The sequence below is a fragment of the Vombatus ursinus genome, unplaced genomic scaffold (assembly GCF_900497805.2).
Source record: "Vombatus ursinus unplaced genomic scaffold, bare-nosed wombat genome assembly UNPS02015030.1, whole genome shotgun sequence".
Taxonomy (NCBI): Eukaryota; Metazoa; Chordata; class Mammalia; order Diprotodontia; family Vombatidae; genus Vombatus; species Vombatus ursinus.
In genome coordinates this window covers 2,651,157-2,679,120 of record NW_020954808.1, presented here as the reverse complement: position 1 = coordinate 2,679,120, position 27,964 = coordinate 2,651,157, and the positions used below count along the sequence as shown (strand labels likewise).

Sequence of the window (27,964 nt, the reverse complement as noted above, 5' to 3'; positions counted from 1 at the left end):
GGCCTCGCGGGGTCGCGCTTGCGCAGAAGGGGCATCGGCAGTCGGCCCGAAGATGGCGGCGGCTGTGAGGAGGAGGCGCTGCCGAGGGCGGCGTGAGGGGGAAGGAGGAAGAGAGAGGGAAAAGAGGACAGGGGGCGAAGAGGGAGAATAGAAGAGGATGGGAGGAGGGCGGCCTCAGCAGCACTCGGACCCCTAGGGAAAAGGAAACCATGACGGGGTGGGGGTGGGTGCGCAGAACCCCGTGGAGGAGCAGCTCATTGGGAAGAGGGGAGCAATGGGCGAAACCATCGTGCGTGAGGGGGGCAGAGGGACAGAGCAATGCGTGTGTGTGGGAACTCCGAGGCGGATGGAACCCGGGGCAGGTGGAGACGACTGGGGGGGGGCTCACGATGGGAGAGACCATCACGCGTGGGGGGGGCCGGAATGTGAGCCCCGAAGAGGGACCGTGGGGGTGGGGCCTATCAGGGGGACAGAACTGGGGGAGGGGCAGTGTGTGAGAACCCTGGTCACGGTGGGAGAGATCATCGTGTGTGGGGAGGAATGCGTGAGTGAGCCCTGAGCAGAGGCCGTGGGGGAATGGAAACGCGGGAGAGGGGCGCGTGTGTGAACCCTGGGGACAGACCATGGGGTGGGGGGAAGAACCTGGGGGGTGGAGACCACTGGGGAGAATGGGGGGGAGGGAGAAGAGAACTCTGGGCTAGTAGGGACCACTGGGGAGAATTGGGGGGGAAGAGAACCCTGGGGAGGTAGGGACCATTGGGGAGAATGGGAGGGAAAGAGAACCTTGGGGAGGTGGAGACCACTGGATAGAATGGGGGGGAGAGAGAGAACCCGGGGGAGGTAGGGACCATTGGGGAGAAGGGGGGGGAGAAAAACCTGGGGTGGTAGAAACCATTGTGGGAGGAACGCTGGGTTGGTAAAATACATAGGGTAGAAGAGAACCCTGGCGAGGTAGAGACCACTGGGGAGAATGGGGGAAGCTGGGAGACATCACTTGAAGAAGAGGGGGCGAGGAGCCACTGTGAATCTTGAGAAGAGATTGTTACAGAGGCTTGGGGGGCCAGAGAGAAAGCCCTGGGGTGGTAGAGACTATTAAGGTAGGGGGAATATGACATTGGAGAGGAAGAGACCATTAGGGAGAATGGAGGAGAGAGCCCCAGGGAGGTAGAGACTAGTGGGGGAAGGGGTAAAGGCTGGTGGGTGGGGGAGAACCCTGGTGTAGCAGAGATCATTAGGGAGAAGAGAAAACTTTGGGCAGCGTCGGGGGATGGTGAGGGGCGATGAGTAGGGATAGCTTTGGGGATGCAGATACCTTTGGGAAGGGTGATGGGAGACTGGGGTAGGGGGTGAACTGGGGACAGATTGGAACTGAACACTGAGGGAGCTGGGGGGAGGCACCATTTTGTTTGTTGGACTGCCCAGAGCACAGTGGAGGAGGACCATTATGGACACGGTGGGGCAAGAGAGACCTGTATGGGCTGAAGGAAACTACCTGTCCTGGAAGGGGGAAAGGGAAGGACCATTTTGTGGTGATTAGTGGGGAGGGCCAGGAGAGTTCAAATTTCGTGTGACCCTGGGCAAGTCACTTAATCTCCCCAAGCCTCACTTTTATCATTTATAAAATGGGGATCATAGTGCCCATAGCACCTACCTCACAGGGTTGTTGTGAGGACCAAATGGGATAATGTAGGTAAAGCGCTTTGCAAATGTTTTAGATGTTAGCTGCTACTAGGTTTGGGGAGGAGAATGGGAGAGAACACTGGAGGGAGGACAACATGGGGAGGAGAGGGGGGAGAGTGGGAGAGCATAGGTAGCATTCTCCAGGTAAGGAGATAAGCTAGGCTGAGGTGGGTGGGACCTCTTATAAAATGGGAGGGTCAGTCAACCAGAGCTGTAGGTGTCACAAAGATGGATGAGAGCCTGTTCTAGAGGGAGTTTAGGATGATAACCCACCAGCAGATAGATGAATAATTAGAACAGGCTGAGTGTTTAAGAGGGGCGGGGAGAGGGGAACCAGATGATCTCAGAGGTCCCTTTTGAGCTTTCACACATTCCCTAAAACGTTAAAGTACTATATATATAAACGTGAGCTGCTACCCTTATTCCGAGGGATCTCTGGTCTCTGAAGTTGGATGTTGTCAGGGTTCTTCCAGTTTGGAGGGCCAGGGAAACGAGGGGAGGCTGATGTTGGCCAGCAAACCGTCCTCGTGGATAGGGGAAGGGCAGAGATGGAGACTTTCTTTGGGAGCTGTCTGCTGTTCCCTAGCCTGTGAAGTAGGAGAACAAATGAGATCATCAGTTATGTCTCGTGGCCCTGGCTTGGCCACAGACCTCTGATTTGTCCCCGAATCCCAGGGGACCAGGAGATTTCCCCCAAAAGCCAAAAGTAGAGAAGTTCAGGCAGTCCCAGACTCCTTTGAGCTCGCAGGGGAGGGAAGAGCTCTGCGGACCCTGGACTCCCGAGTCCCAGGCAGGGAGCCCATTCTGAAAACTTCAGTGAGCACATAGATTCCTAGATTCATGTCATCTCGGGAATTATCCGGTCCAGCGCCTACAAGAGACATCGTAGAGTAGTGGGAAGGGTCCTGGTTGTGGGATCTGAGTGCTTGGTCTGAATCCTGGCTCAGCCACTGACTGCGTGGTGCAGAGGAAAATCCCAGTATAAATCTAGCCTCAGACACTGTCTAGCTGTATGACCCTGGGCAAGTCACTTAACCTCTGTTTTGCCTCAGTTTCCTCAGCTGTAAAATGGGGGTGATAACAGTGCCTCACAGGGATCAGATGAGATCATTTATGTCAAGTTCCTGACACATAGCAAGTGCTATCTAAATGCTTATTCCCATCCCTGCCCAGGACCCCCTTCAGCTGTCCCAGGATGTTATCTCACTCCTTCAGTGCCGGGGAGCTTAGTACCTCCTGAGGCAGCCAGCCTTTGGAGTAGGCCTCATGGAGTAGTGGGTAGAGCTGGCCTCAGGGCCAAGACAACCAGGGTGCAAGTTCTGCATCTGAGAGACTGTAGTTCAGTCCTGTAAGCCCTAGGGTGCCCCTAAAATTAGAATTGGCAAGAAAATGCTGACCTGTGAACATTGGCAGGGATACTTTCTCCATGGGGCTTTCTTTATATCACAACCCTGGTCCATTTCCTCTTTCTATCCATCGCAGTGCTGAGTTTTTCCTTATGTTGAGCTAAAATCAGCCTCTGCAGCTTCAGTTCTCGAGTCAGGCCCTCACAGGAAGGGCTTAGAAACATTGAGAGAAGCATGAGGGTGTTCGAGGCTCATCCCATCACGGCCTCCCCTGGCTGGGCTGGCGAAGACAAGATCTGACTTGGGGGTGCTTCGGGCCTCCTCACATTCACTGAGGACAGCCACAGTGGTCAGGGTGGAGAAAATCTAGCATTCCACATGTAGTCCTAAGCTTCCAAGTCTAAGGGCAACCTTGGCCACATGTGGTCATGGGGTCATCGATTTAGAGCTGGGAGGGACTTTAGAAGCCATCCACTCTGGTTCCCTCGGGCCCAAGGTGACTGAGGTAAAAGGGCAGGACCTGAACCCAGGACCTCTGACTAAATCCAAAACTACATTGCATCACACTGGAGATGCAAGATATTTGAAAGTATCTAACACAAATGTCAGAATTACAATGGCTTTAAGACCGTATCTGTTCCACACCCTCCTATTTTAAAGATGAGGAAACTGAGGCCCACAGTGAAATGACTCACCAAGATCTCCTGGGGCCTTAAGTAGCAGAGCCTAGGTTTGAATCCAGGGAATCCTCACCTCTTTGCTTCAGAGGGCTGGCCTTTGTGTGACCTTTCCCACCCCACCTCCAAAAGGCAGGCAACAGCATCCCCTAATGGATGTGGGGTGGGCTCAGGAAGGCTACCTTGGACCCTTCCTGGCTTTGTGGCCTGAGGTCAGTTAGTTCCCCCACCCATTCTCAGTCTGCTTTGGTAGGTAGGAGTTCAAATCCTTCCTCAGGTACTTAGCAGCTGGGCAACTCTGAGCAGGTCACTTAACCTTTCTGTGCCTCAGTTTCCTCTCTGTAAAGTGTGGAGAATGGAACTTACCTCCATCGGTTGTGAGGCTCGCGTGAGATCTCCGAAAAGTGCTTTGCAGGTCTTCAGGGCCTCTGCGGGGTCATCAGCATCTTGTGGGCCGGGAAGAAGCAGCCGGGTCCACCTTAAGGGCCTAGCAAAGGGCAGTTCCCCGTCGGGGCTGGTGTCCTCTCCCACACGGGCTGAGATGGCAGACGAGAGTCAGGCAGAGTTTAGAAGGGGGGAGGGGAGTGGGAGAGCCATCCCGAATCCTCAGAGTCCTGTGCCCTTCCTCCCTTCAGGGTGAGGAGCTACCTGGAGCCATGGCAAGTGGGAGCGGGAGTGGGGACAGCGTCACCCGCAGGAGCGTGGCCTCCCAGTTCTTCACCCAGGAGGAGGGGAGCGGCGTTGACGGCATGACCACCTCTGAGAGGGTGAGAACTTGTCCGGGGCTGCCGCCGATGGGGGAGCCCAAGTCATGGGGAGATGAGCAGGATGGCTCAATGGAGGCCTGGTGTGGAGGGCTTCAAGGGTGGGGGCGTAGGGCTGGGGATCCCCAGCTCTTCCCTCATTGCTTGGCAGGTGGTAGATCTTCTGAACCAGGCCGCTCTGATTGCAAATGATTCGAAGATCACAGTGCTCAAACAGGTGACGCCGGAGGGGTGGGGTAAGACCTTGGACCCAGGAGTCTGGGAAGGGCCGCCTGTGGAGGTTGGAGTGGATAGAAGAGGAGGAGAGAGGAGGGCAGGCTTTCCCCCAGGTCCTGGATCTGGTGCAGTCAGTACACAAAGGGTCTCAGAGGCCTCCAGAAGCAGCCCACTGCCCTTTAGCACTCATCTCCACGTTAGAAGTTTTCCTGACATCCATCCTCAGTCTGCCTTCGTGCAGCTCCCCCTGTGCCTGGTCCTGCCCTCTGGGGCCTGGAGTACGAGTCAGGATTTTCCACGTGACGCCCTTTCAAATTCTAACCACTGTGTGAGACTCTGGAAGTCACTTTGTGCCTCCATTTCCCTGTTTATAAAGTGAGGGAGTGGACCAGATGGTCATCAGTCTCTCCCAGTTTTGCTGTTCTGTGTTCAGAGGTTGCACCATAGGATTCTGTGAGCAATGATCTGGATGGAACTTGGGCTGGCCTAGCACGTGTGGCCAGATGGGCCCGGACTAGGCCATTTGACCCCGTTTTACCTTCCTCCCTGTTCCCTTCTCCATATAGGTCCAGGAGCTGATCATAAATAAGGATCCAACCCTGCTGGATAACTTCCTGGATGTGAGTGAGTTCAGCCCGGGGCAGTCAGGGAGGGGAGGGGGCTGAGCCAGAGCGGCCAGGCCCAACACGCCTGCTCTTCCCTCCCTGGCAGGAGATCATCGCCTTCCAGGCAGACAAGTCGATTGAGGTGCGCAAGTTTGTCATCGGCTTCATCGAAGAGGCCTGGTAGGGCTCACAGATGCGCTGGGGCTGGGGGCCGAGGGCCCGCCTGTCCTCCCTGTCCACCTCACGGGGGCCCTGTGACCATCCCCCAACCCTGATCCGCTCTACCCCGCCCTCAGTCCCTGCCTGACTCTGCCTTGCAGCAAACGGGACATCGAGCTGCTGCTGAAGCTCATCGCCAACCTCAACATGCTGCTGCGGGACGAGAGCGTGAACGTGGTGAAGAAGGCCATCTTGACCATGACGCAGCTCTACAAGGTCGCCCTGCAGGTGAGGCCTCCCTCTGTGGCCGACTGGTTAGAATGGAAGCTCCTCGAGGGCAGGGCCCAGCAGTGCTGGTGGTTTCCTTTGTGTTCCCAGTCCTTGGCACAGAGCGAGTGCTTAATAAATGCTTGTTGACTAATTCCTGGGCTGAGTGAGTCTTGGCAATGTGAAGTCGTAGGACCCGAGTTCAAATCCTGGCCTTGCTCTTTATGACCTGTGGGGTCTGTAGGAAGACTCTTCGCTTCCGGCCTCTTTAGGGCTCAGTTTCTTCATCTGCCAAATGGAGGGTGGAGTAGGGTGATCTCTGCACTAGAACCTATCGTCCTGCTGATAGGATGGCGAAGGACAGGGAGGGCGTGCTTTGCCCAGGGTGGGCCGGAGCCTGGGTGGGAGAGCCAGGACCAAGCCTGGTCTGGAGCGGCAGTGGAAGGGGACGTAGGGGACCAAGCGAGTGGGGGCGGGCTGGAGTGCCGGCCAGAGCACCTGGGCAGAGGTAGCAGCAAGGGTCAGAGAGAAGCCTCCGTCAGCCTGGGATGGAAGGGCCGAGATGGGGACTGAGCAGGAGCCGGAGCTGAGAAGACGGCCCGCGAAAGGCAGCTCCAGCTGAACCCTGGCTCTGGCCCGACTTAGGGAACCTTGGGCGTCTATAAGACGAAGACAGGGGACTAAGTAATCTCCCAGGGCCCTTCCGGCTTCACGTTCTAGGGTCCTCGGGGGCGTCCGACACGTCTATTAAGCACCCGCTGAGAAGGGACAGCACTAGCCGTGGGGGCGATGGGACTGGGGAACGGCAAGGTCCTCCCCTCGAGCAGCTCAGACCGGCGGGGGTGGGGAAGGAGGGACCGTGTCCTCCACCGAGGAGAGGGTGGGTTTGACTGGACCATCAGTGGTGTGAGGGGAGAAAATGGGAAATAAGTCTGGAAGGATAACAGGAGGCGTGACTGGGCCCTGCCAGCCTGACCCTCAGTCTCTCCCCCTAACGCTGGCCCAGTGGATGGTGAAGTCCAAGATCATCAGTGAGCTACAGGAAGCCTGCTGGGACATGATGTCCGCCATGGCGGCGGACATCATCCTCTTGCTGGACTCAGACAACGACGGTATCCGCACCCACGCCATCAAGTTTGTGGAAGGCCTCATCGTCACCCTGTCCCCCCGAATGGCCGACTCGGAAGTGCCTCGACGGCAGAAGCACGACATTAGCCTGGACCGCATCCCCCGGGACCACCCCTACATCAACTACAGTGAGGGGCAGCCCTGGGGCAGGGGGCACTGAGCAGGGGGAGATGGCTCAAATCCTGGCCAGGCCTTTCCTTAGCAAGGGCTTCCTTCCAGCTCCAGGTCGTCTCGTAGGCTAAGGTTCCTTCCAGATCGAAGTCTTAGAGAGTCATTGCCCGTGACCAGGGCAGAGAATAGCAGGCCTGTCCCCTCCCCCGGGCAGGACAATAGCCTTCTGTTAACATGACCCACGATTGCATTGTATCGTCCGTCCTGGAGGGGAGGGAGAGGCTTTTGGAGAGGCCCAGGCATCCAGGGCGTCATGTCCCGGGCTCTGGGGCCCACAGCTCTCTCCCCGCCGGTGGCCAGGGGTGGAGATCTGAACTGTTTCCCCTCCTCCTCGCTCAGATTTGCTCTGGGAGGAGGGCAAAGCGGCCCTTGAACAGCTGCTGAAGTTCATGGTTCACCCGGCCATCTCCTCCATCAACCTGACCACTGCCCTGGGCTCTCTGGCCAACATTGCCCGTCAGCGGCCCATGTTCATGTCCGAGGTGATCCAGGCCTATGAGACCTTGCACGGTGAGTAGGGTCATGATCAGTCCCAGCTCCACTGCTCGCCTCGGCCGCGTCGTCTTTCGATTTCTCCCTCTCCTCGACGTCCAGTCCTCTCTTTCGCCCTTGTCACACCTAATTACCTCCCTAGCTTAGCCTGAAGTGGTCAGGGGACACCTTGGTAGGAGAGGCAGAGCTCTCCAGGTAAATCATGGCGTAGGGGAGCAGATGAGAATCAGGGGCCTTCCTCTGCAGAGGCAGGCGGACGGAGGGCTGGGTGGGACAGCACAAGGGGCTTTAGGTAGGAGGTGACATTTGGGTTGAGCTTTCAAGAGTATGTAGGAATCTCATGGGCAGAGGTAGGGAGGGCAGGGAGCAGGAAAATGCCCCAAGGAAGGGAAGTGCCGGTCATGTGGAGGGGGCCGAAGACGGTCTGGTTCGTGGGGCCTGGTACCTGGCTCGGCATTGTGAGCTTGACTTCCAAGCCCCAGGAGCCACTGCAGATTTGGAAGCAGAGGAAGGTGGTGGTCACGTCTGTGCACCAGTTATCAGCGTGGCTCCAAGGTGGTTGGTGCGGAAAGTCTATTGGCGAGGGGGGAGCCCGAGGCAGGAAGAGCAACAGTCTGGGTAGGGAGAGGCTGAGGAATAGGGAGGAGGGGCGCCATCCATGAGAGATGTTGATGAGGACACCCAACCGACAGGATGCGATGGGGCCAGACAAGGGAAGAGGCTGAGGTTTGCTTGGGCACCGTGGGAATAGAGAACCGGGGAGGGGGGCCGAGGCTCCGTGACTGCTTGGATGGGGAAGGTCCAGGAAGAGGGGAGGGTGTGAGGTGGCTAGAAGGTGCTGAGCCTGAGTCCCTGAGATCACGTGGGGCCAGTGACTGAGAAGGTGCCAGGAGACTTCCTACCGCCTTCCCTTCCCTCCTCCCCATTCATTTTTCTCCCCTGCCTTCCCCTCTCTTTTCTCTGGCTTTCTGACTGTGGAAGACATGGAGATGGAGGGATGGGAGGATGGGGACGTTCATGGCCCTCTCTTCTCACTCTCACTCCCATCTTAGGGACTTTGGGGCACGAGATACAGAACTTTAGTCACAGGGTGGGGATTGCAAGAGGGTCACGGGCACATCGACTTCAGGCCACACGAATTCTCCCTTTTTTTCTCTCCGAGTCTGCAGGGGGCAGGGTGGGCAAGGTCCAGACAGGAGGGTTTGGGTTGGCCACTGGGCTTTGGAGAGCATGACTCCCTGAATCCCTGTGGGTCTCATTCCTCCTGCAGCCAACCTGCCACCGACCCTGGCCAAGTCTCAGGTGAGCAGCGTGCGGAAAAACCTGAAGTTACACCTGCTCAGTGTCCTCAAGCATCCAGCGTCTTGTGAGTTCCAGGCCCAAATCACCACCCTCCTGGTAGATTTGGGCACCCCCCAGGCTGAGATCGCCAGAAACATGCCCACGGGGAAAGAACCTCGGAGACGCCAGCGAGATGACCCAGACTCGGCCCTTAAGAAGATGAAGCTAGGTAAGCCAGAGGGGTGAGCCACCCCTCCCTGACTCCTCTGGGACCATGCCTCTCAGAGCCTCATTCTCTCTGAAGGTCTAGAGGTTTGTGAGGGCCCTCCCATTTCCGAAGCTGTATGGTCTCCAAGGCTTGGGTCAGCCACGTACTTCCTAGCTCTCCACGCGCCCCTGTGCTGCCTCCTTCCCAGAGTGATGATGACCCAGGGGATGCTGGGCCTCCTTAGGAGAGGAGAGGCACACCTTCAACCCTGGGGGTGATGGTACCCAGGCCTTTGCCCTGGTCCGACCCTGGGGGGAGTATTAAGTGATGGGTAAACTAAGGAACGTGCCGGGAAGGGCAGCCAGGAAATGAAGAGCCCCACGTCCATACCAGACAAGAATCGGTGGAAAGAAGTAAGAATGCTTAGACTGGAGAAGATTCCGGGGGTATGCAGTAACTTTTCAGATCCCCAAGGGTCTGTCCTGTGTGGATATTGTGTTTGGCTCTAGGGCGTGAAATTGGAAGTAAGGAGTGGTAGAAGTTGAAAAGAGGCATATTTAGGTGTGATGTAAGGGAACTCTTCTTACCCTGAGAGCTGACCAGAACTGGCCCAAGCTGTCTGGAGATTGGCGGGGGTCTCCCCTTCCTGGGAGGCTGGATGATGGGGTTGGGGGTGTGGGAATGAGGATTCCTTTTAAGTCAGGGGCTAGACTAGTGAGGCTGCTGGGCCCGTCCTGAGGCTCAGATAATGAGAAGGTGCACTGCGGAACTGGGACTCAGTGGCCATGGGGAAGAAGAGGACGGGACTGAGCTGGGAAGGGGGCCCAGCCCAGCGTGGAACAGTCCCGTACCAGGAGCCAGGACGCCTTGGCTTCACGTCCCGTCGCTGACGTCTCCTCACCTTGTGGCCTTGCTCTAATCCTGTAATTAGCCTTTCTGAGGCAAGGGCTCCTCCTTTGTACCTGAAGGTCAGATGCTTGAGAGCAGTTACCAGAATGGGCTTTGTAAACTGTGGGAAAAGAGCAGGGCAGTAATCAGATTAGTAACAAGGGATGTGCTTTCTCAGGGGACTTGACAGTCACATCTGTGAGCCTCCCCCGTTCCCTGGTGGTGCCATCAGCCTCACTGCTGAAGGGGTGGAGAAGGGGGATAGGCTGGGGTGCCAGGTCCCGTGTTCTTGTGGGGAATCACAGAATGTGAGAGCCTGTGTGGGTCCCCAACGCAAATGGTCCTCTGGCCTCTGGGTAGGGGAACCCCGCACCCCCAAGGTTGGTCTTGTCACAGCTCTAGTCGTTAGGACGTTTGCCTGAGCAAACGAGCTTAATGTCAAGCCAGAACCCACCTCTCCATTGTAACCTCTGCCCTGGGCTCTGGGGCCAAGCAGAACACAGACATCCTCCTATAAAAGGTGCCCTGCGTCTCCTCGGGCAGAGAACGGCTCCAGCAGGAGGAAGCCGGCTGGGGAGGGACGCCGGCAGAGGGGCAGGGGCGAGGCCGCGGCCTCCTGCCTTCTACTGTTCTGTCTACCTCACAGGCCTATTGTGAGGACATCATTCTGTGGTGGCGCTTCAAGTGCCTGAGGAATGCGGCTTCTCCTATCTCCCCTTCCCTGCAGAGCCTGCCCTCGGTGAGGACGATGAGGACAAAGACATGGAGCCCGGCCCCTCGGGGACCTCGAAAGCCTCAGCCCAGAGCGGAGCCCAGTCCGACACTGACATCACCGCGGAATTCTTGCAGCCTCTGCTGACGCCCGACAACGTGGCCAACTTGGTGCGCAGCCGGGCCCGGGGGCCGTGGGAGAGGGCTGCTCAAAGGGGCCGCTGGCCCTGGGGGGGGCCGTTCTGGTCATTAGGAAGTGGTGTCCCCTGCTTCGGGGGCTGAGCAGAGGAGGAGGAGGTTAGGCTCTGGTCCCCGCAGCGGCGCCTCCTCCCGCTGCCTGCCAGGCCTCCTTGGGCCGGATGTCCCTGTGCCAGACCCCCGTTCCCCGAAACCAGTACAGCCTCCCCAGGTGCAGGGGTGGTCCTTCTGTGAGTGTTGCTGCCTCTGTGACCTCAGGCAGGGCCTGTGACACCTGTGGTCCTCACCATGTTCTTATTCCTGCCTGTGGGGAGTTCAGCCCTTTTTTCTCCCTTGTAGAGTCGAGAGGTTTATGGTTGTTGGGCCTGTAGTTGGGGTGAGGCTGAACTTGGTCATTGTAGAGGCCCACGGAAGATGTGCCTGGTCCCAGGTCCCGCCCCCAGGGAGGAGCAGGGCCAGGCTTTATGACCACACCCTACACCAGAGCCACTTCTCAGGGCTCCGCCTCCCCACTTTGTCTTGGTCCTTGGTGTTGGGGCTTCAGAATCCCCTGGTCTGTGGTCTTCTCTTCTCGGCTTCCTGGCCAGTATGCCAGACGGTACACCTTCCTCCATCGCCCTCCCTGACCCTCCCACCAGGGATGGAAGAGTTCTTCCTTTCTGGCATAGAGTCATGGGAAGAACCGTAGATGGCGTCACGGTATCTGACTTGGAGTCCTGGCCAAGTGATCTTGGACAAGACACTTTACTTTTCCTCCTCTGTAAAATGGGGATAATAATCCTTCCTCAGCCTGCCTCAGGGTTCCTGTGAGGAAAATGTTCTCTAAAGCATGGTGGAAATGTGATAGTGATCGTGGGCACCCCCCACAGGCCCTGACCCTGCGCTGTTTCCCCCAGGTGCTCATCAGCATGGTGTACCTACCTGAGGTCATGCCAGCCTCCTTCCAGGCCATCTACACGCCAGTGGAGTCGGCAGGCACGGATGCCCAGATCAAGCACCTGGCCCGGCTCATGGCCACCCAGATGACTGCAGCTGGTCTGGGGCCAGGTGGGCTTGTGGGGAAAGGGGTGGAGAGGGCACCAGTACATAGGCTCAGAGCCAGAGGGGACGAGGTTGGGCCAGCACCAGAGAGACCCCAGCAGCCGAGAGAAAGGCTGCCACTGGCACTGAAGAAAGCCCCTGATCGGAGCCACACAGGAAGGCCCCTAGGGGACCGGACCCTCATTGCGAGGCCGTGGTGGAAAAGGGCCGAGGTGCTGAGGACAGTCCGAGCTGTAGCCGTTGGGGAGACACGCTTTGTCTGAAGAGGAGTCCGTCCGGTCCCGTTGGGTCCTGGGGCTCCCAGCTGGAGCCTGTGCTTTCGGGGAAGGGGCCATGAGGCAGCAGAACAAGAGGCCAGTTCAGCCTGGGCCGTGGGGCAGGGACCTCCAACCTCAGCCCTGTGGGGGAGCCCGGTGGACGGGGCCAGGGGAGAGTCAGAAATAGGACACGACCACAGCTAAGACTGAATGCAGCAGACATAGAAGGGAGCTGGCTTTGGAGCCAGAGGCCTGATTCCCAGCTGAGCTCGGCACCTCGGGCGAGGCCCCTCACCTTTCCTACCCTCAGTTTCCTCATCTACCAAATGGGAGCATTAGGCACAGTCGCCTCTAAGGTCCTTCCAAGTCCAACCCTGTGATTCCATGAAATTCCTCCCTGTGCCCAGGAATGGCAGAGCCAGAGCCACTCAAGCTGGCCTGCCTGCCCCCGTGGAACTGAAGCAGTCTAGTGGGCAAGTGAGACAGGGCCACAGGGGAATGGAGTTCAGGTGGAGAGGCTGCCCTCGGACAAGTGCCCCACCCTGGACGCTGTTTCTACTTTTATAAAATGGGGAGTTGGGATCGATCCTTTGTCCTCTATGTGCTGAATACTCGCTACAAGTCAGCTAGCCTTGGGAGGGCCCGTCCCACCCACCCAGCACCCAGCACAGAGGTCTGGGCTCTGCATACAGCAGGTGCTGCATAAATGGTGGTGAATGAGACGTAGGCAGCTCCATGAGCTCTGATGAGGCGGAGGTTACCTGGGGGAGTGACCGGAGAAGGCTCACGATGAGGTGGCGCCTGAGCTGGACTTGGGACAGGGCACTGGAGGTGGAGAGGGGCAGGTGTGGTGAGGAGCTGACAGCCAGAGGAAGGAGGGCCCAGGCCCAGGGCAAGTCAGAGCGTCAGCTTGGGAAAGGATTGCTCCTTCACATCCATGTATAGAGCGCCTCCAGTTGGGTCACACATGGAGCTCACGGGGCTTTGTACACAGTAAATGCTTAACAGATGTGTGGTTAGGAGAGGCCAGGACGTGAACACAGATAGCTCTCATCCTCAGTGTTACCAGAGCCACGTGCCACGTAAGGGTGTTGCTGCAGGCATGGGCCCGGCCAGAGCTGCCTGGTTTGCCTGGAGGTCAGAATACGGGGGTGGGGGACAGGGAGGGCCAGTTGGCAGAGGGCCTTCGCTGGCACTAGGGAGCTACAGACGATGTTAAGATTAAAAGCTTTAGTGTCAGCCGTGGGAGGCCAAGGCATTGGCGCTTCATGGAGCAGTGAGGAGGACTCTGATGGGTCTGTGGGCTGTGAATGAGGGGGATGCTCGGAGGCTGGCCCTTAACGAGCCCGTTCCCTTGCCTCCCCAAGGTGTGGAGCAGACAAAGCACTCCAAGGAGGAGCCGAAGGAGGAGAAGATGACAAAGCCCGAAAGCGTTCTCATCAAGCGACGTGTGTCTGTGCTGGGGCAGGGGCAGGCCATTTCTGTGGTTGGGGCACTGAGCCCTGTGTGCCCCCTGGAGGAGGAGGCCCCCCAGGCCAAGCGGAGACCGGAGCCCATCATCCCCGCTACACAGCCTCGGTGAGTCCTCAGCCTGAAGTCGGGGAGACGTGCAGCGACCCCCTGCCTGGGACAGACTGCAGAAGACCTCCCACCATCCTCTGGGAGAGAGGGAATCTGGGAGGACCCAGAGGGACTGGAAAGGATTGAGGGGTCCACTGGGGAAGGCCCTGGGTAGAAGAGGCTCATGGGCCCTAAAGTTAGGGAAAGGAGGAAACTGAGCCTCAGCGGGCTTGTGTGATTTAAGGGGTACACCAGCCGGGAAGTGGCATGGCTTCTAACTGCAGATACCTCGCACCTTACTGCCTCATAGATTTGGAACAGAAAGGGCCTAGACCAGAGACGAGGGACGGGGTGACGTTTAGCCCAGAGTCCGTGGGGGCAGTCCTGGATAGGATCATAGAAGTGGAGCTGACGTTGGCACCGATGTCAGCTCCTCTCAGGATAAGACTGAGGCCCAGAGAGGTTTGGGGACTTGTCCAGGAAGGGCAGAGGAGGAATCAGGTGCGAGAGGTGGGGAGGTGGGTGGCAAGGTTTGGTGACTGATGGGATGGGGGAGGGGGGAGGGGAGGCATCCAGGATGACCCCAAGGTCACGAAGCCTGAAGACCAGAAGGTAGGCTGCTAGAAATGTAGAACTTTGTGGAAATGAGGAGCTTTGGAGAGGGGGTAGGGGTGGAGAGGAGAGCTCTGTTGTGGACAAGTGAACTGAGCTATCTGGGAATTCAGGTGTGACGTGTTCCTGTGTAGTTGGTGGTTTGGGGCCTGGAGCTCAGCTGTCGATCTGAGGCATCTTCATAGAGATCCTTAAGCCCAGGGGACCTTCTGAGGCCCAGATGAGAGAGTGTAGGGAGAGGAGAGCAGAGGACTCGGGACAGAGCCTTAGAATCCACCCCCAGTCAGGAGGGCGAAGATGCAGCCAAGGATGCAGAGGGGGGCAGGCGTGGAGCAGGACAGCCAGTGACCGCAGCATCACCCGCAGCCAGGGAGGAGAGCCTGGCCTTGAGTCCCATGCTGCCGAGGTCACGGAGGACCAGGGCTGAGTGCGGCCTTCCTTACTCCTGAGACGGCAGTTCTAGTAAAGAGGCCAAAACCCAGATTGCAAGGATTTGGAAAGTACGGGAGAGGAGAGGAATCAGAGACAGCAAGCTTTACCTGGAGTTTGGCTGAGAAAGGGAGGAGATCGAGGGCTGGATTTGATGGGGGGGGGGACGACACCAGATCAATGGCTTTGTGGCTGTGGGGACTGGGGCAGGGGTGGGGCAACAAAGCAGGATTCTGGGGGCGGGCTGGAGGGGTCCCCCCAAGGAAGGTGCTTACTGAATGCCCATCAGAGGGACCAGGAGTGCACCAGGGGCGAGGCCCAAGTGGATGCCCGGGGTTCTTGGCGCTAGGACTGAGTGGAGCTGACCCTTCCCTTTCTCGTTCTAGGCTGACGGGTGTGGGTGGACGCAAGAAGATCTTCCGCCTAAGTGATGTGGTGAAGCCCATGACAGACGCCCAGATCGAGAGCATGAAGCTGGGGGCCGTGAGACGCATCCTGAGGGCTGAGAAGTCTGTGGCCTGTAGCGGTGCGGCCCAGGTACAAGATGAGCGCCTCCTGCCCCCGTACCCCTTCTTACACGCAGGTGGGATTTGGAGTTAGAGGGCCTGCTTCTCCTTTGTGTCACCCGAATGGCTTTGGGCAAGTCACAGAATTGGCCTCCTTGGGCCTCAGCTTTCCCATTGATCAAAATAAGCCCATTGTACCGAGTTACCTTCTCGCTTTGAGTCCTGCACACCCCTGTCCTCCTTCTCTGTTGATCACCCTCCTCAAAGCTCCGCTCCCTCTGGAGACCCCAGACTAGCTCCTCCCTGCGCCTCATGTGCACACCGTCCCCTTGAGCTAGTCTGAGGCTGCCCTCCTCCCTTTGAGCCTGAGGTCTCACTGCTGGCACACACACCCTGTCCCCTCCGTAGACTGCTCTCCCTGAGGCAGACGCCCGTGTGCCGCTTAGAGCACCCAAGCCCAGTAGGTATCCACTGCTTTCCTGGCCCTGGGGATTGGAGATTCCTCTCCTGCCGTCCCAGAACATGCTCATGAGTCTCCCCCTCCCCCTCATACGTGGGCTTTCAGCTTCTGACTGGAGATTGGAGGGTGGGGGTGGCATTCTCTTTGGGAGCCACTTTTGTCATTGGGAGGCATTTCCTTCCATTCAGCCTAAGTCTGTGTGTTTGCAGAAACCAGCCTCTTCCACTGGACAGCCCTCAGATTACCTGAGGACAGCTGTCATATCCTTCCCTCAAGTCTTGCAGATTAAACACGCCTAGTTCATGCCTCGTGTGACACCATCCTGGTCACTGCCCTCCAGGTACTCAAACCCAGGGCCTGCAATAGGTGCATCAGGACTGTCTCCTCCCCAGGGCTGGACATTGTGGCTCAGAATGCAGCCCAAAATCACACTCGTTTGGGGGCTGCCCAGCCCCCCAGGGCTTCATCGACTCATTTAGCTTATAAGCCACTAAAACCCCGTCTTTTTAATCATGATAATAACATAACCAGTATTTATATAGCACTTTAAAGTTTGAAAAGCACTTTACAAATATCTCATTTGATCTTCACAACAACCCTGGGAGGTAGGTGCTATTATTATCCCCATTGTACAGATGAGGAAATTGAGGCGAGCCAAGGTTATGTGACTTGCCCAGGGTCACACAACTAGTAAGTGTCTGAGGCTGGATTTGAACTCAGGTCTTCTTGGCTCCAAGCTCAGTGCTTATCTCCCCCATCTTGAAGTGGTCAAGTAGATTTTTTTAAAACCCAAGTGTCAGACTTTGTCTTTAGCTCCATCTCATTAGATTTGATCCAAAATTCTGGCCTGTCAAGATTACTCTGGATTTCGTCAGTCATTTCTGGACCCCATTTTTGTGTCCTCTGCAATTCTGATAAGTATTTGAGGTCTGTCTTTATCCATGTCATCAATAAGCATGTGAAACCACCCAGGGCTTGTGCATGGCTCCCTGGGCCCTCGACCAGGACTTCCCTCCATGGTGACCTGGCCTTGGGAGACTACGCTTTGGGTCCGCCAGTTAGCCAGTCCAGAGCCTCCGTCTTGCCCCCAGGGAGGGCTCGTCAGACGGTCAAGTGCTCGGCTGCCCAGTGAGCAGCCCTGTCCACACAGCGAAGGCGTGGTGAATCCTTGGCATCGAGTTTTCCTTTTCTAGCTCGTCACTTACCATCTGTTTCATAATAAACCAAAGTCAGACTCCTTGGCCTGTAAAAGGTGGTAGACTCCACTCTCATCCCTTTCTTTGGCAAGCCCTTTGCAGTCCTGCGCCACGGCTCTGGGGTCTTCCAAGGACCGCTGCCAATGGCTTGCTGGGCATGGGTGCCAGTTTTCCAGTGGGTCTGGGCCTGGTGACTTGAATTTTCAAGAGCAGCTCGGTGTTCTCTTTTCCTCACTCCTTGTTAGTTTCATATTTTATTTTAAATTTAAACACCCCCAAACAAGCATTTCTGTGTACAAAGAGAACACAAAAAGAGGATTGTGTATGAAACCAGGATTCACCATTGGGTTTTTTGGGTTTTTTTGTTTTTTGTTTATTTTTTTAGTATATAATAAATTTCACACCTTATTTCAAAACTGTCTTGCTTGTCTGTGCTTCTTCTGTGTCCTGCTTGTCTGGGCTTCCTTCTGAACTTCTATTCTCTTCTGTACCTTTTTAAAATTTAAAAACAAAAATGTTTTGATGGCCCTCCCTTTTGTATTATAGATAATCCTCCCTCCCCCTCTCATGCCTCTCCCTCCCATTAAGAACCGCAAGAAAAACAAACCTACCCTGGAACAACAGTAAGGCACAGGCCAGCAGACTGAATCTCCCTGTGGCCGGCCGTGTCCCACAACGCCTGTCCCTTTCTGCACCGAGAGGCCCTCCAGAGCCACGGCTGCCTGGTCACTGCCTCAGCCAGAGTTCCAGAGTCTCTCAGCATTGGGGTTTTTAACCTTTTGTCATCCACGTTTAAGACATTCTCCTAGCTGATGTCACAGCCTCAGCCCATCCTGCCTGAAATTCTCAGAATTCTCTTCAGCCATTTCTTAAGGCAGAGTTTTTCATTACATTTGTTCACCAGAATTGGATGGGCGCCCCTCCCTCCTGCCTTAGTTTCTCGTTATTGCTTTTTTTGCCTTTCCGTCCCAGGTGGCGCTCTCTTACTCTTACCCTTCCTTGCCTGGGGTGTCCCCTCCCTGCTTGTGAGGTCCTTTCCGTTCCAAAGCTCGTTCCCTCAGTTTCCAGTTGTGTGTGACATGAGGCCCAGCTGCCGCTCTCTGTGAGCCTCAGCCCAAGGGGACACAGGCCTGGCCTGGGAGGAAGGTCTCTTTGGGGAGGCCACAAGAGGCTGGTAGGCCCTGCCCCAGGGCCTGTATGGGGTATCTCACCACCCACCCTTCTCCCCAAAGGTCCGAGTGAAGATCCTTGCCAGGCTGGTGACTCAGTTCGAGGTGGGCCTGAAGGAGGAGGTCCTCACCTTCATTCTGGAAGACGTCCGGGGCCGCCTGGACCTAGCCTTCGCCTGGCTGTACCAGGAATACAATGCCTACCTGGCCGCTGGGCCTGCAGGGACCCTGGACAAGTACGACACGTGCCTCATCCGGCTGCTTTCGGGCCTGCAGGAAAAGCCTGACCAGAAGGACGGGTGCGTGAGCCTCTCCATCCCCAGGCAGCCGCTCACGCGGCCGGCTTCTGGCCCTGCTCAGTTTGGGCAGAGCCCTGGAGGACACGTGAAGCCTAGGAAATGAGGAGGAAAAGGAGGTCCTCTTCTCCAGGGCCTCCCAGGCTTAGAAAGGGCTTTCTTTGCCCCCAAGCCATGGGGGAGGCAGGCAGTGCAGATTGGCTGAAGGGAATGCTGGGCCGTCTCTGTCTTGTGAGGACTCCCGTTGCGGCAGCGCTAATGTTTACAAAATGCTCTGCCCACAGTGACCTTGTGAGGTGGGCTGTGCCTGCCCCATTTTACAACCTCGGAAACTGAGGCTCAGAGGGACTAAGGACTTGCACTGGCCCCAGGTCACATAGCCACTTAGCAGCAGGTCCAAATCTGGTTCTTTGCTCTATGTTTGGTGCCTCTTTTTTTTTTTTTTTGGCTAGGCAATGGGGTTAAGTGACTTGCCCAGGGTCATACAGCTTGTAAATGTTATGTGTCCGAGGCCGGATTTGAACTCAGGTCCTCCTGAATCCAGGGCCAGTGCTCTATCCACTGTGCCATCTAGCTGCCCCTTCATTTGGTGCCTGTTTAAAGCTAGTCCCTGCCCTGGAGGTGATGGTCTAGCAGGAAGAAGGCACAAAGATAATGGTAGCACGTAACGGAGGCCAAGGGTGCCCACCTGAGCGGTGGCAGCAGGGCACTATGTGAGGCTCAAGGTGGGGAGCGTACCAGGCATCAGGGAGGGCTTGTGGAGGAGGTGGGATTGAGCTGGACAGGAGAACAGAGAGGAAGTCTGGTGGGGGGAGAAGAGACTCCTGCCCTCCCAAGGACACAGTCAAGAGAGAGGTGATGGGCTCTGGATTCAGGTCCTGCTTTTGCCGCTTCCTTCCTGTGTGACCTTGGGCCCCGCCTTCCTCACCTGGACGAGCTAGCCTCTGGAGGGCCTTTGCGGCTCTCAGCCTGTGATCCCAAATGCATATGACGAGGACAGACAGGACTGTGGGGGTTCAGAGGAGATGGGCGTCTGGATGATGCAGGGAGGACGACGCGGGGCAGCCGAGACCAGCCTTGGAGAGCAGAAGGAGGGAGGGTCTGGTGCCGGGGGACCTCCTGGGTGGGGCAGAAGTGGTGGGAGCTGCTGGAGATCCTTCGCTTGTTTGTGGAGAGGCAGCAGGGCACTCGGTGTCCGCCTGACGACGACGGTCTGTTCCCTCTTCCCTCCAGAATCTTCACCAAGGTGGTGTTGGAGGCCCCACTGATCACAGAGAGTGCCTTGGAAGTGGTTCGGAAATACTGTGAGGATGAGGTGAGAAGAGTGGGGACCTCCCCTCGGCCCGTTCCCCGGCCTGCCGTGTTGGCGGTGCTCAGGAACAGATTCCTGACGGACGAGGGGCAGGAGGGGCGCCAGGGAAGAAGGAGGATGGGGCCTGTCCCTCCTTGGGAGGCTCCTGGTCTGGGAGAGGGCAGAGGGGGGAGAAGAGGCAGGCTATGAGCAAGCAGGGTCCCAGGTACACAAATGGGGCGGTTCCCCTTTTCTCTTTCCTCCCCTCCATCTGTGGAGCGAGCCAGTGGGAGGCCGGGGCACGGCTGTAAGTGGGAGAGTGCCAGCTGCTGGGGCCGGGGCCTGGGAGGGAGGGAAGCTGACCCCGGTCGTTGGGGATGAGCCTGGTGGCCTCCTTCCCTAGAGCCGCACCTACCTGGGTATGTCGACCCTCCGAGACCTGATTTTCAAGCGCCCGGCGCGGCAGTTTCAGTACCTCCATGTCCTGCTGGACCTCAGCTCCCATGAGAAGGACAAGGTAGCCCCCTCCTTGGGCCATCTGGGGAAGGTGCTGGCCCCTCCCAGGCCCATGGGGTCGTGTCAGGAGCTGCTGGGGGAAGGAGGGTCCTGTTCCAGCATCCCTTGGTCCATCATTCTGTCTCTGTACCCGCCCCCATGCTGCCCTGACCCCAGTTCACTTCTTGTTCTTTGCACCTGGCCCACGGGTGACTCGTGGGTCACTTAGGTTCCCCCTCAGGAGGGGCAGTCGGGTCACCTCATGCCCTCCCTCCAGGTGCGCTCCCAGGCCCTGCTCTTCATCAAACGCATGTATGAGAAAGAGCAGCTTCGGGCCTACGTGGAGAAGTTTGCCCTCAACTACCTGCAGCTTCTGGTCCACCCCAACCCACCGTCTGTGCTCTTTGGGGCAGACAAGGACACAGGTGGGAGTCATGGAGAGGCGATGCTGGGCCTCCCAAGAGAGGGCGAGGTGCTGATCCCCTTCCCATGTTCCCCCCATCCCTGCTCGGCCCCCAAGACAGTCCTGCCCATCCTCCCCCTCCTGGCTGACGAGGCCCGCCTCTGCCACCCTTCCGTGCACCCAGCTCCTCACTACAGCTCCCCTAGGGGTCTTCCTGGCCCCGGCAGAACCCCCTCTGCTCAGCCACTTCCTCCTTCATCACCAGCTCCCTGTCCCTCCGGGGGCCCTCGGGCCGCCAGTCCTGAAGCTGCCCCCTCTCCCTGGCAGAGGTGGCAGCCCCGTGGACAGAGGAGACGGTAAAGCAGTGTCTCTACCTCTACCTGGCCCTGCTGCCCCAGAACCACAAGCTTATTCACGAGCTGGCAGCCGTCTACACTGAAGCCATTGCTGACATCAAGCGGACAGTGCTGCGGGTCATCGAACAACCAGTAAGAAGGGGGCCTGGGGTTGTGGCTGGTGCCATGCTGGCTCCACCCCTGCCGTCCTCAGTCCAAGGGCATCTCCTCAGCCAGCGCTCTCATGGGTCCACACTCCTCTGGCCCACCCTGCCCCACCTTTGCCCTTTGTTGCTAAAGAAGGTTTGGTTGGAATCTCCATAGCTTTAAATCCTATGAGCAGCCCCCCTCGAGCTCTTTCCAGGTCCCCTCCCTGTGACAGCCTCTCCAGGACCTCAGCCTCCTCACTCCTCTGCCCTCCAGATCCGAGGGATGGGCATGAACTCCCCAGAGCTGCTCCTGCTAGTGGAAAACTGCCCCAAGGGGGCCGAGACCCTGGTCACCCGCTGCCTGCACAGTCTCACAGACAAAGGTATCTTCCCTTCCCCCGTCTCACTCAACACAGCCCTCAGCCGACACACAGCAACGTTTCCACTTTTTTTGTTTGTTTGTTTTGTTTTGTTTTGTTTTTTATGCAATTCGGGTTAAGTGACTTGTTCAGGGTCACACAGCTAGTGTCAGGTGAGGCTGGATTTGAACTCAAGTCCTCCTGACAGTGTTTCCTCTTTTAAAGAGACACTCTGTAAGGTCAGGGCAGTCATTAAAAAACACCATTAGGTGCCTAAGGGAGAGCCCTGGGGTAGGCCCAAGGGAGGTGCAGAGCATGAAACTGTACTGCCCATCCGATGGACGTTAAATGCACACATCGCCGGGAGGAGGCAGAGCAGAGTTACCCGCCAGCGTTCTATCCAAGAGAAATCTGAGGAGCCCAGAGGGCTCGGGGGAAGAATGGAGGCAGGTAGGGTCTGACACAGGCTTGACGGAGCAGGGAAAAGATGCTTCAGCAGACGGAGACGGGGGTGCCATCCCTGCCTGCACCAAACTCAGCCTAGGAGGAGAAGCGAGACCCCCAGCTCACTGTCGTACCCTGAGAGCATTAGAGAGGTCCAGAACAGGGCCGGAGACAGTGTTTACTTGGGCTGAGAATGAGGCACGGCAGATGTGTGTGTAGACGTGGGAGGAGTCCATGATGAGAGGGGACACGGCCTTGAAGGCAGAGTCAGTGGGCAATGGGGAGCCATTCCAAGCTCTTGAGGGGAGGAGTGATGTGCTCAGAGCAGTGCGTTGTGTGGCAGGTGGCTTAGAGAGGGGCTGGGATAGAGGCGGCGACGGTGGCCTGGGTGAGCCGAGAGGAGGGGAGGGCAGAGGGGCCCGAGGTGGAGGAGCCCTGGGGGCTGCCTCAACACCACAGGAGGGCAGCACGGGCCTGGCAGCAGAGCCCCCCGCCATTAGACACTCCCTCCACGAGCTTAGGCAGACCACCTCTGGTCTCCAGGGTCTGTCCCAGCCCGGCTCGAGGAGAGTCAGCAGCCACACTTTACATTTAAGGAGCGAAGGCTTTGAGAGACATGACTCAGTAAGGGGCTTCTCCCCCTCCCCCATCTGCCTGTGTCTGCAGTGCCCCCCTCCCCAGAGTTGGTGAAGCGTGTGCGAGACCTGTACCACAAGAGGCTGCCGGATGTCCGCTTCCTCATCCCCGTGCTTAACGGCCTGGAGAAGGTAGGGGCCGGGCTCTGCCCGCTCCAGCCAAGGCAGAGATGAAGGGGCGTGAGGGGCCAGGATGTGGCTCCCCAGCTCTCCGGGGGACATGGGGGGAGAGAACACTGTGCCACCCCCCATAGCTGCCTCGCCTCACCCTTCACCGGGTGATGAGCTGGCGTGTCTGGGCAGGCTGAAGAAGCCCTCTGCGGGCCTGGTGGGGGTGAGGATGAGAAGGGAGACGGGCCAGGTCTGCTGCGGAGAGGATCAGGGGAGGGTCCGAGACGAGGACTTAGCGCACAGAAGAGATCTGCCCGACGTGTCGAGGACCACAGGGTCCAGAACTGGAACGGGGCTGCCCATCTTGTAGATGAGGAAGAGAAGCGACTTCTCCCTGCACGCCGAGCTGCCTCAGTCAGATGCTCCTCGTTGCGGGGAAGGGGCCCTCTCCCCTGTCTCGAGGGAGGAAGGAGCTACTCTTTGGTGACCCCCCCCCCGCCCCTTCTTCTCTGCAGAAGGAAGTGATCCAGGCCTTACCCAAACTCATCAAACTGAACCCCATCGTGGTGAAGGAGGTCTTCAACCGCCTGCTGGGCACGCAGCATGGTAAGAGCCCTGCCATGCCGGGGCAGGATAGAGCAGTGGGGCACTTTCCAAAGCTTACGCTCACCGCGCCACGAGGGCCGCGTCGTGGGCACAGCCTTGCGACCTTGGCTGTGCAGAGCCTGGGGTTAGGGCGGAAAGGGACCTCGGAGATGGTTCGGTTAGACCCTCTCAGCTTCCACGTGAGGAAGTGGCTGAAATCCCTCACCCAAGGACCCGAGTGTAGCGAGAACTCAAAGCCAGGTCCAGCAGGGGCACCTTTGATCGTAGGACCGGGCCTCACTTCTCTCAGAGCCTCAGTTTCTTCATCTGCAGAATGAGAAGAAAGATTTCTGCTGGCCTCCCAGGGTGTGATAAGGGTCAGATTGGTGGACAGTGAGGCAACCTGGTGTAGTGGAGAGAGCCGATCACCTCGGAATTAGAAGGGCACCTGCGTGCCTGGCCTCGGGCCCTTCCTGCTCTGAATCCCAGCAGCTTTGTCAAATCAGTGACCCCCAGAGTGGGATGTGAGGGGAGGGGGAGCCCTCGTGATACACACACGTTGTTCACCAAACCGATCCCCACATTGGCCACGCCTGAAAGTCAGGGTCTAACTCAGCATGCTTGGTCCATCCCCTCCTGGCATTTGTCAGAGTCTTCTGGAGTCACAGGTGGTGATGGTGTGGATCAGAATTCCTGAGTCTTTCAGAATTATTTTGCATTGTTTCTGTTGTATAAAGGCCCTTCCTGCTTCTGCGTCCTCCATTTGGTATCAGTTCCTACAGTCTTCCAGGTTTCTCCAAAAGCTCCCCCTTCAGGGTTTCTTTTTAGTTTGTTTGTTTTGTTTTTGTTTTGTTTTTAGGCAGTTGGGGTTAAGTGACTTGCCCAGGGTCACACAGCTAGCAGGTGTCAGGTGTTTGGTCTGAGGCCAGATTTGAACTCAGGTCCTCCTGACTTCAGGGCCGGCGCTCTATCCACTGCACCACCTAGTTGCCCCTTCAGGGTTTCTTCCAGCGCATCCGGGTACCGTCTCCTGTGCGGCCATTCCCCAGGGGATGGGCAGCCCGTTTAGTGTGCTTTTCTTTGCCACCACAAAAAGAGCCGCAGTGAGTACTGTAGGCCATAGATGGAGAGCCTGGAAATACATGCTGTGGACAGTATTTTTAAAATCCACATTTTCATGCAAATAAGTCCTTTTTCTTTGATCTCCGAGGCACAACTCAGTAACTTGGGGACCTCGCTAGCTCCAGATTGCTTCCAAAATGGCTGGACCCATTTGCTTCTCCACCAGAAATTTCTTTTCCTTGCAAACTCTGATCATATCCTTTGACCATTTCTCAATTAAAGAATGGTTCTTTTTGTTATCATTTGGAATGAGTTTCTTCCATATTTTGGAAATGAGAACTTTATGAGAAACTTTCTGTAAAGAGTTTTTCTCCTGGTTAACTATTTTCTTTCTTAGTTGCATTTGATTTGTTTGTGAGAAACTTAGTAAATTTTATGTGATCAGAATTGTCCTTTTCTCTTCTGGGATCCTCCATCCTTTATCTGGTCTCCCAGCATCCTGGGAGCTGGAATCCCTTCCTTTTTCCAAGCATCAGCATCCTTCTCTGTGAAGTGGGGCCAGTGATATTTGTGCAGCCGCCTTCCAGCATTGGGGGACAGCAGGGCTCTGTGAGCCCTAAGGGAAATCTGCTCTTGTCATCATCGAATGAGCTTAAAAGCTGGGAGGGCCCCCCTGTGCCCCAGGCAGGGAGGAGATGAAGGCCTGGCCCATCGGCCAGGGTTCTCTCACTGTCACTGTGGGCCCTCACCTTCCCTCCTTCCTTCTTCTAGGTGAAGGGAACTCAGCGGTGTCGCCCCTGAATCCAGGGGAGCTGCTCATTGCCCTCCACAACATCGATTCTGTGAAGTGTGACATGAAGTCCATCATTAAGGGTTAGGAATCACTCCTGCCCCCTCCTCCTCCTCCTCCTCCTCCCTTCCTACAGCCTGGCTTTGGGGAGGGGGGAGGCAATGGCCATTGTGGGAATGGGAGTCTTGGGGCGGGGGCAGGGGAAGGCCTGGGAAGCCTTGGGGAGGGGGCAGGGGAAGGCCTGGGGAGCCTTGGGGAGGGGGCAGGGGAAGGCCTGGGGGGGGGGAGCTGGAGTCCTGCCTCCCTCCCCTCGCCCCGGGGTCACCTTCCCAGCCCAGGGCTCCTGAGGCAGACAGACCTCTGGGGGTGACGGCCTCTCTCACCCCACAGCTACCAACCTGTGCTTTGCGGAGCGCAACGTCTACACGTCGGAGGTACTGGCCGTGGTCATGCAGCAGCTGATGGAGCAGAGCCCCCTCCCCATGCTGCTCATGCGCACGGTCATCCAGTCCCTCACCATGTATCCCAGGCTCGGGGGCTTTGTCATGAACATTCTGTCCCGGCTCATCATGAAGCAGGTGACCGGAGCCGGGGGCCAGGCCCGCCTCGGGGTCCGAGGGCCCCCAGCTGTGGGGAGAAGTCTGGCTCAGGGTGAAGCTGGAGCAGAGGGGGCACGGGCCCAGAGAGGGCATGGGACTCGCCAGGCCGGGTCACTGCCCAGCTGGGGGGTGAGTGCCCCTGGATTGTTCCTCAGGGGCTGGGGAGGAGGGCCTGCAGCTCCACAGTACCGTGCTGGTGCAGTGAGAGGGGCAGCTGTGTGATGGCTTTTGTCTGGGTCTGTGCGACCGCGGACACCAAGCCCCTCTGGCCCCGGCCCTTCCAGCTCCAGGTGAAGACCGCAAAGAATCGGGGTTGGCGGCGGTTTGCTGGGCACCCTTCCAGTGGGGACACTGAGGGGCCCTGGCCGCGGGCTGTGGAGCCCAGGGACTCCAGTTTAAATTTGGCTGGGCTGTTTCCCGCTTGGGTTTTCCCTTCGGCAGGTCCCTTCTCCCTGTCTGGGTCCTGGCTTACTCGTTTCTAAAATCAGGTGGGGCCGAGCTCTGATACTCCGACTCTCATTTGCTGTTTCTCCCCCCTGCCCGCCACAGGTGTGGAAGTACCCCAAGGTGTGGGAAGGCTTCATCAAGTGCTGTCAGCGGACCAAGCCGCAGAGCTTCCAAGTGATCCTGCAGCTCCCCCCCCAGCAGCTGAGTGCGGTCTTTGACAAGTGCCCGGAGCTCCGAGAACCCCTCCTGGCCCACGTGCGCTCTTTCACCCCGCACCAGGTACCCATGCTGGGGAGATGGGACCGGGAGGACCCCCTCCCTCCCCAGAGCCATGATTGGAGGCGTCCCAGAAGATATGGGGCTGCAGCCCTTGCTGGGAAGGCCTGTGGGATGGGGTGATGAGGGAGGGCTTCCTGTGCCCAGGCAGACCTGAAGCCCCGGAACGGGATCCCAGGGTGCTGTGGGGCTCTCCTCCACCCCCTGACGTTCTGCAGAAAGACCTGATGGGTCTCTGCTTTCTCATGCCCCGACCCCGCAGCAAGCCCACATCCCCAACTCCATCATGGCCATCCTGGAAGCCAGCAGCAAGCAAGACATGGAAGTCAAGGAGCCGATGCCAGCATCCCTGGAGGAGGTGAGAGCTTAGCCGTGGACATGGGGCGGCGGGGAGGGGGTCCTGCCCTACCCCCACCTTCCTGGGCCTCTCCACCGCTGGCCCAGCATCCCCTGAGGTGGAAGTCAAGGCCTTTACAAAGCTCTCCGGCCCTGGTTCCAGCCCCCCAGCTGCTCCCCGCCCCCTCCCAGAGCCATGCCACAGACAGCCCCTGCCCTGGGTGCCCACGTACCAGGAAACCGAGGCTCCGAGGAGGGAAGGGACCCTGGCCCATCTTGGCTGCCCGCTGTGCCGCCAGGGCCACGGGGCATGGGAGTGGGGGTTGGGGTGGAGCCGGCGTCATCGATGCAGGGGGCCTTCAGCTGCCGCCCCCCACCCAGGAGGACCTCGATGCTCTGGCCCAGGCCCCGCGCCCAGCCCAGGACCTCATCGCCCTGCGCCTTGCCCAGGAGAAAGCCCTGAAGCGGCAGCTGGAGGAGGAGCAGAAGATGAAACCCTTGCTGCCCTCGGCCCCCTCGGCCTCCTCGGCCCGAGCGGGGCCCCCGGCCCCCGAGGAGGCCATGGATTTTCGGGAGGAGGGGGCCGAGGGCGAGGCCCCCAACATCTTCATCAGTATGGAGGAGGATGGGGGGCTGGCAGAGGCCACCCTGCTGGACTCGAGCCAGGAGGGGCCCCTGCCTGAGAAGGTAGGGCGCCCTTCCTCTTCTCCTCCACAGCCCAAGCAGAAGGCAAGTCAGTAACACCTCCGCAGCCCTTCCTGGGGACCACTGACAGCTCAGGAAGCCTCCAGGAAGCTTTCGGGGAAGGTGTGGGAGCCCTGAAGGATGGAGGAGGCAGCACCTCAGAGGAGAGGATCCGTGGGGCGGGGCTTGGGGGAGTCAGGAGCAGGGAGCCCCAGACCGCCTGCTGCAGCGGGAGAAGCTGAGGCTGGCTAGGCCGGGGAGGGGGGTGGCGGCAGCACCGGCAGGCCTTCCCTCCCCCACCTCTCCTCTAACTTGTCCACCTCCCCCATCAGGAGGAGCCAGCAGGGGTCCCTTCCAAAGAGGACCGGAGCCCGCAGCCTCCAGGCCCTGCCGGGGAGGAGGCTGCCCCAGTGCCCAGCCCAGAGGAGGAAGGGGGGGAGGAGGCTTCGGAGACCAAGATGGACAGCTGATGGACCGTGGGGGAGGGGGCGGGATACGGGGTGGGGAGAGTAGGGTTCGTTCCTTTGCAATAAAGAGGCCTGTCAGGTCCAGCCGTGGCTGTGTGTTGCTTTCCGAAGCCCTCGTTCGGGAGGGGGCTGCCCAGCGTTGGGCTGAGCTGGCGTCCGTCTGAAGGCGGGTTCCCCCA

The 27,964-nt window shown here is 58.1% G+C and overlaps 2 protein-coding genes across 5 annotated transcripts in view; both read left to right on the top strand.

Annotated features, from left to right (window-relative positions):
* The first annotated feature begins 8 nt into the window (after positions 1-8).
* Positions 9-27,797, top strand: LOC114030964 (symplekin). Of its 4 annotated transcripts, none has more exons than XM_027845926.1 (27): positions 9-64; positions 4,339-4,470; positions 4,619-4,684; positions 5,250-5,303; positions 5,395-5,468; positions 5,609-5,735; positions 6,721-6,970; positions 7,353-7,523; positions 8,776-9,015; positions 10,610-10,764; positions 11,688-11,838; positions 13,457-13,667; positions 15,077-15,227; positions 18,085-18,320; positions 19,551-19,632; positions 20,012-20,125; positions 20,381-20,528; positions 20,834-20,994; positions 21,265-21,373; positions 22,460-22,560; positions 23,055-23,145; positions 24,958-25,059; positions 25,367-25,554; positions 26,125-26,301; positions 26,561-26,656; positions 27,040-27,363; positions 27,651-27,797. In XM_027845926.1, the coding sequence occupies exons 1-27, from the start codon at positions 53-55 to the stop codon at positions 27,786-27,788; spliced, it is 3,861 nt and encodes a 1,286-aa protein (XP_027701727.1). In that variant the 5' UTR covers positions 9-52; the 3' UTR covers positions 27,789-27,797. The 4 variants fall into 4 exon arrangements, with proteins under 4 accessions (XP_027701727.1, XP_027701729.1, XP_027701726.1 ...); XM_027845928.1 differs by having other exon boundaries at positions 27,016-27,321; XM_027845925.1 differs by having other exon boundaries at positions 27,016-27,363.
* Positions 27,788-27,964, top strand: part of LOC114030958 (radial spoke head protein 6 homolog A-like) — a 44,808-nt gene continuing 44,631 nt past the window's right edge. Inside the window, exon 1 of the mRNA XM_027845919.1 lies at positions 27,788-27,939. Within this exon, the coding sequence (XP_027701720.1) occupies positions 27,788-27,939 (152 nt within the window). The remainder of the gene's footprint in view (positions 27,940-27,964) is intronic.

Coding starts and splice junctions, on each gene's coding strand:
- LOC114030964 (XM_027845925.1), top strand. Junction 20,529..20,833: donor TGGGGCAGACAAGGACACAG/GTGGGAGTCATG, acceptor TCTCCCTGGCAG/AGGTGGCAGCCCCGTGGACA. Junction 26,302..26,560: donor GCTCTTTCACCCCGCACCAG/GTACCCATGCTG, acceptor CCGACCCCGCAG/CAAGCCCACATCCCCAACTC.